The sequence below is a fragment of the Drosophila serrata genome, unplaced genomic scaffold (assembly GCF_035046125.1).
Source record: "Drosophila serrata isolate PLE 108 unplaced genomic scaffold, ASM3504612v1 contig_245, whole genome shotgun sequence".
NCBI classification, from domain to species: domain Eukaryota; kingdom Metazoa; phylum Arthropoda; class Insecta; order Diptera; family Drosophilidae; genus Drosophila; species Drosophila serrata.
In genome coordinates this window covers 32,755-40,080 of record NW_028257143.1, presented here as the reverse complement: position 1 = coordinate 40,080, position 7,326 = coordinate 32,755, and the positions used below count along the sequence as shown (strand labels likewise).

The window sequence follows — 7,326 nt, the reverse complement described above, 5'->3', positions numbered from 1 at the left end:
TATGCGCGGATGGTTCGCTTTAAAGCTCAAAAACTCACTTGACAAAAGCAATTTGCAATGCAAATTGATCAACGCGTTTGGTTAGTTTTTTGGTTTTCTAAAAAATCACATTTCGTTTTGCGTTTTTTGTTGGCTTGATTTCATTTCAAATAAATCGTAATCAACTTAATTTACGATCTGAGGCAACAGCGATTTCACGTTCCCTTTATGTTCAGCTTAATTACTTTCAATTTAATCTTGTCGCAGCAAGTTGGCCGTGGAATTTATGAATCAATTGCAATAGATGGCATGTAAAAGCTCAATTTAAGCTAATTAGGCATCGAAGCGCATTGCTTGAGAGGCGCGATTTATTAAATTAAAATACGAAAGGATACCTTGCGATTGCTGAACTTTAATTTCGTTTGATTTAATTTATTTATTTTGCCTTTTCCTTGTGTTGCAAGCTATTGCTTATATTTGATTTTTAGTGCTGGTACGGAGCTCAGCTTTTCTAAAAATGTTTCCTAAGTACAATGCAAAGCTTGAAAAGAAATTCTTCATTTATTCATTTATATACCCCAGCAGCTTACAAATTAATTATAGGATTGGCAATTAGTCATCTTTAATCCTAAAATATTTCCGTTCTTTGAATCGATGACAATTTTTAGGGTAAATCCAAGTTTTCAAATATCATAACTAAGACAAAAATAAATTAATTTCGGTTCGGAAAGCTGTCCAATACTAGATTTTGTTAGGATAACAAATCTGCATACTCAACTTAAAATTTAAAGAAACTAAATTTTTTTCCATATTTTGACAATTTTAACGATGTAACCCCTTATAAAAATTTCAAATTTAAAAAATTTTGAAAAAATTAAATTTTTACCGGACATGGCTAGATCGACTCGGCTGTTGATCCTGATAAAGAATATATATGGTTTATAGGGTCGAAAATTACCCTTTCACTGAGTTACAGTTTTGTGACTAATTTTATAATATCATGAAAGTGTAAAAATATATCTCTGTACTTAAAATCCTACACCATAGTTGCTCTTCTCATTCAAAATGCAGTTTCATGTTAGTAAACACATCCTTAAAATATCTGCAAAATATTACCAATTTCAAATGCAAGAGACACCATGCAAGCATTAATCATTATTTGCAGTCAGAAACAAGAAAATCCAGCAACAAAAAACCTTAATAAATATAAGTAATAGCTGCTGCAATTTTCGCACTATATCTTTTCTTTTTTTATATATATATAATGTGGAAAGTGCGTGCCGCACAAACACATTGAACGTATAAAAATAATAAATTACTTGCAAGCGGCAGGAGGAGATCCGGGTCGAGCTGGGTCGAGAAGGGATTTCTGTGGAGCGTTTATTATGCGCACAATAAACGCGGCGGGCGCAGCGGCGACATAAATTAAATTTATGATGCTTATAAATATTCCACAGTCATTTGTAATACAGCAACAAACGAGGGCAACAGGATAACGCAAGGATGTGCCGAGCCTGTCTGTTAAACAAATTGTAGCCAGCTCGGCAGAGGGAAAGCAACAAACTCACACACACCAAACACACACGAGAGCTAGGGAGATATATTTGATTTATCGGTTGGCGAGGATGAATAAAGGACTTCCAGCTCCAAAGTTCCAATTGCCACCACTAAAAGTGAAAAGAAATCGTCCATAAAAAATCCTCGATGCGCACAAATATATGTTATATGCATGTATGAATTGATGATAAAAGTTTTCAGGCACCTGAAATATCAAACCAATAGATTCTGGTAAATTTATGGATAAGCTACATGAGGAAGATTTATAATGTCGACATTTATGAAATATTTGTGTATATATTTATTCTGCAGTCGTTTGGCATATTGTCGATCCTGACTAAAATTACTGTCGAATTGGGTTTTTTATTCACCAGCTTAGCAGTTTACGAATTTATGGTTTATGTTTTGTTTAAATCATGACTTTGGATTACACATGCAGAGTCAATATATTATATAAATATCAATTTGTGGGGAGATATTCATAACTTTTTAATGAAACGCTTTTTATTTAGTAGTTGCTGACAACTAATATGAAAGTTTACAATGATTTACATTTCCCCTTAATGTATCGGATTTAATGCATAGTATTATTTCATTTCTTTGACTCTCTTTCTGAGTAGATTGGTCCTATAAGTATAAACAGAGCATCGCACCTACATCACATGTGAAATATATATCCATCTTTAGATAAATTAAGAAATAAACCTCTTCAGTTTTATGAGAATCTGAGCAATGGATTAAGGCCAATTTAAATATTTTATCTATATTGAAATGGATAAGAAATATCCTGTCTTATCTGGTCTGTTTTTACCTATTCAATTCTTTGCAATCATAATTCTTTCTATCATCCTAAATAGTCAGGAATTTGATTGATAATAATTACAAACTCATAGTATTTTTTCACTTTAGAAAATATTTGCCTGAATTTATTTTGGTATAACAACAAGGGATATTTGGTATGGGGCCATTTCAAGAAGGATAAACAGTGATTTTACATTTGTAACAACTTAATGATAACCGTGTCCGTGATCGTGGCCGTGGCTGTGTCCATGTCCGTGCTCCTGCTTCAGCGAGTAGCTGTGGGAGCTGCTGCCGTGGTCATGACCATGTCCATGACCATGATCATGGCCGTGGCTGTAGTCGTGACCGGAGTGAGCGGAGTGCTCCTCGAACTCGACATGACCGCCTTCATAGCCGCTGTGTCCGTGTCCGTGTCCATGACCGTGCTCAGCCTGGTGGTGGTGGTCGTGGATCTTCTCGCGGTGGACATGGGCCTCGAAACCCTTGTGCTTGTCGGCGGTGTAGTGGACAGTACGCTTGTGACCATCGGCGTCGATCAACTCATAGTGTCCGGTAACCTTATGGCCGTGCCTAGATTCGCTCTGGGTCTTCACATCCCCGGTCTTGTGATCCTTGACTCCGTAGTTGAAATCGTATTCGGCATGCGAGTCATGGTGATCGTCATGACCGTGTCCATGCCCATGACCGTGATGATCGTGACCATGATGCTCCTCGTGATGGTCATCGTGGGATGTCAGATGCACGGAGGCGTGGCTGGTGGCCCCGCCATGACCGTGATGGTCGTGACCGTGGAAGGGAGCTGCCCGGATGGCCACAATGGCCAACAGGGCGAAGGCTAGGACGAACTGTAGGAAATAGAGCGATTTAAGCCTCACTGTTGAAACTGGAATCCTTTGACCAGAACTCACCTTTTGGGCCATGGTACCTTTGCTTGGCTATGAGTTGATCTTGGCTGGACTACTGTTGTGTGATCACTGAACCAAAGTGAACTGTACCAAACTGAAGTTGGGTCGGCCTTTTTATACTACAAAATCTTTGGCCCACTAGACGGAACTTTCGAAAAACTCGGCCAAATCGGTATTTAGTTACGCCCTAATTTGCAGTTCAAGTTCAGTCTAGTTCAGGCCGTACTTTCGCCCGCCAAGAGGTGCAATTATATTATATATTTGTGGCAGCCAAGTCGACCCTTTCGCAGTTTGGTTAAAAGCAGAAACGCAACGAGGAAGGCAAACGAATGGCAGTGCAGTAATTCATTGTAAAATTTACTGTCGCAACAATTGCCAATTTAAAGTGGCATTGTTTATGCATCGCATCGCCGTCGATGTCGGGCATTATAATCCCCCGGATTGGGAAGCGGATTGAGATTGGGACATGTGGGGAGATGGGATGACCAAGAAACAAACGAGCCCAGAGATTTATATGCCGGACAAACGTCGTTGAGTCGTTGACGTCAATCAGTCCTGACAAAAAGTCATCAGAATTGCAGTTTGCAGTTCTCCTTTCGCCCCTGCATCATTTTGGCCAGATCAGGCCATGATCCCCGTCTTCCTCCTCGTCGTTCTTCTTGGGCTTCTGTCCTGTCCCGACTGTCAGTAGTCAATCGGCTACCGTCTGTCAATGTCGTGTCGCCTTCATCAAAGGCCACGTTCGAGTTGACAATGGGGATATGGGTTCGGTTCCCAAAACCAAGACAAGGATAAGGATTTTCGAAAGTGCCTGGACTTCAAGGCAGATCAAGTCAGAGTTGGGGGCAACAATTTGCATTTTGATGCGTAAATTAGTTGAGAATGTTATAATTGGATGAGAATGTTGGGAAGGCAGCAAAGGTATAAAAGTATACTATAAAATAAGCTTATTAAGCTAAGTTAAGAATATCAATAAATTTATTTTACTGAAGGTCACCAGTCTTTAGATCAACCTTACAGAAAAAGCCTTGCATTTAGTTTCCATTCCTTTTATGAATAATTTTAGACATATAGGGAATATGTTCCTATGTTTGTCTAAACAAAAATTTGAGATTTAATCACATAAATGATTAGTTATATGTTTATTGTTGAAATTTCCAACTATAACTAGGGGGTTTCCCCCTTTGCTCGATGCTCTTTTTCGATATACTTTATCAAAAGCAGAACTTAATTGATTCTGATTATGGTAGTTGGGTTTATGCATTTATAAGTCGGGCATCCTTTGAGCCCGATGACATTCCCCCGTTTCATCAACGAAATTGCCCTTTTGGCATTGGTATGTCCATGCGGCTGACAGGCAATGTTGCTGCTGCTGCTGTTGTTGCATGTTGCTGCTGTTGCTGTTGCTGTTGCTGCAAGTTGTCAGTTAAAGGGGCAAACGAAAGGCAACGCAACCATCACTGTTTGGTTCGCCGGCTTCGTTGTCAGTGTCACTGCTGGCTGCGTTTTGTGGGCACATTTCGGCTGCTTGATTACTCATGTCAATCAGGCTTCCAAACAGCGACGACATGCTGTCAATCTTTGTGTCATGGCCGCTAAAGTTGTTGGTAGCAGGAGCTGGAGTCGTACAACAAGTACGCTTGATTGCCGGGCCCAAAAGGCCGGGACTGAGGCAAAAAAATGCGGCAAGTAAGGGAAAAACCGATGATGCCACAAAGGTGACCAGTGCCGCTGGCAGGGTAAATGGCACTGACAGTGACTGTGGCTCCTGATGCGGCAGTGGCAGTGGCAGGGCCAGTACTTGATGTAGCTGCCGTTGCCATTCGATTGATGTGCATTGTATGTAAATTGGGCGGTCGATTTCGCATTTGATGCCCTGTCAAGGGATAATCAACAGCAGGAGCAGGAGCAGGAGCAGAAGCAGGAGCAGGAGCAGGAGCAGGAGCAGGAGCTGGAGCAGATCAACAACCGCAGTTGAACAGCAAAGGGACAACTCCCAGCATTGACTTCAACTCGTTGCTACTCATTATACGGACGCATACGAAATTGTTTCCACGCATCGAATGCCGTAACGAGCTTGAGGAATACGATCGCAGTACCTCGATTATTTTACCCCCAGCACCATCTCGACCATAAATATCCTTGACTGACATCCTGCCGAAAATTGAAAACGACAATGTTGAAGGCTTGTTGACATATATTCATTGGACAGGACCCCATCAACTGTCACTGTCCAGGGGAAACGTAAACTCCAACGAGACAACATCAGACCAGGTATTGTGCGGTTGAAAAAAATGCATTTTGATGAAGGAAGCATGGTCTGATCTTTAAATGAATGTTCCTATATACTGTCGTATATATTTTACTATTTATATCATTATACAATATAAATACGTTCATTAATATATAGATAAAAGTGAGTGGATTACTATATTTTATTACTTGAAAACTAGGTTTGTTTTTATATATGTACAATACTCTACTTGATCTGCCCTAAAACTACCTCTAATTATTCTGATTTATAGGGCTGTAGTCATCTCTTTCTTATCCAATGTTGGCAATAAAATATTACCAGGCCCATATGGACGCAAAAAAATGCGTTAACACAATCTAAAGCGATGGCAATTGTGGAGAAACTGGTCTCTGGCCATAAAGTAAGCTGTAATCGGTAATTGCGGTAAATAAAGTGAGTGGCCAACACAGAAAGAAATTAACCAAGTCATAATTAACTTTGTTTTTATACTTATAGTTTAAAGATGAAACTGAATACTTGAGATCTTTGACTGTGTATAATAAGCTCTTAAGTCAAAAGTCACATTAATCATAGAACAATCATTTATGCAATGCTTTAGGATAATTTAACGTCTAACTAAGGCAGTTATATAAAACAGAATTAATAAATATAATCTAAAATGAAAATTTTCGCAAAAATTTAAAAGATTAAGGATCAATTTCTGATATAATGGGACTAACACGGTGACTTCATAGAATTGTGTTTATTATATTGCAAGGATTTCCCCACATTCCAATGCGTGGTTCATGAATTCTATGGATTGGAATTGTTTTGTATATTAATTTTTTTCTATTGGACTCTTTAGGGTAATATTTTTTCTCTGTGCTTAATAGCCTGAGGAGACTTCGCCCTCGACTCCACCTGCTCCTCGCTGGCCATTTTGCGCCTCCTGCCAGAGTGTTGACAATTCCCGTCAATTACGATGTAATGCGTTTGCCTTGACGTTCCAGTTGGGCCACTTGATGCATTGCTTGACACATTATGATGCTTGATTTGTTGCCATGGCAATTTTACCACCATCCTGTCCCAGCCTCAAATGGCATTTGGCCAATCTTCACCTCTCTCCGTGTCAATCTCTGGAGGCTGCAACGATGCCATCGCCGCTGTGTAATGTGCATTTTTCACCATGGACAAATGAGTTTGTCGCGGCCTTTTTGCGTTATAATTACAAAATGTTTCTTGTCGTCTGTGAGCAAAAATAGTTGGCAATGCAACAACATTGTTGAGCTTACTAGTTATTAATGGTTAAGTCTGAGCATCTTGGTATTTATCGGGCCTTTTTTCTGTATTCTCTGTGCTTCTTGCAATTTGTGATCTGCTATTTGCTGAACTCCCCGAGTATTTTCTTCAAAAGGCACCTACTTATGGGGAATGTAGTGTGTATAAGGAATTATAGGAAAGAATAGTGTATTAATGCAAGTCAAGACTTAGATTTATGTAATTATGTAGTTAAGAGATACTTATATATCGATCGAAGGAATACGAGTTCGATATTATATCGAAAGATCGTAGTTTTTTATATATTGATTTTACATCTAATCAATTTATTTAACAGTATAGTAAATCGGTTTAACTATGAATACTGTTACGATATTTTGATCATTTTTGCTATCTTTAGTAACCGTACTTCCCCAATCTGAATGTAATCAAACGTTATCGCTAAGAATGTAGCATTACTTATGTCTTATGTGACCGATTAAGCAATTGAATTAATCAATCAATCTTGTCAGTCCATAATCCCAGTGCTTTATTTCGAATGTGTGTGGACAGGAAAATCTTTAATGAGACCAG

The 7,326-nt window shown here is 39.1% G+C and overlaps 1 protein-coding gene across 1 annotated transcript; it reads right to left on the bottom strand.

Annotated features, from left to right (window-relative positions):
* Positions 1–2,431: 2,431 nt before the first annotated feature.
* Positions 2,432–3,357, bottom strand: Cpr35B (Cuticular protein 35B). The gene is made up of 2 exons (XM_020954922.2): positions 3,246–3,357; positions 2,432–3,182 (listed from the first exon to the last, which is right to left on the bottom strand). The coding sequence occupies exons 1-2, from the start codon at positions 3,255–3,257 to the stop codon at positions 2,544–2,546; spliced, it is 651 nt and encodes a 216-aa protein (XP_020810581.2). The 5' UTR covers positions 3,258–3,357; the 3' UTR covers positions 2,432–2,543.
* Between the last annotated feature and the right edge of the window lie 3,969 nt (positions 3,358–7,326).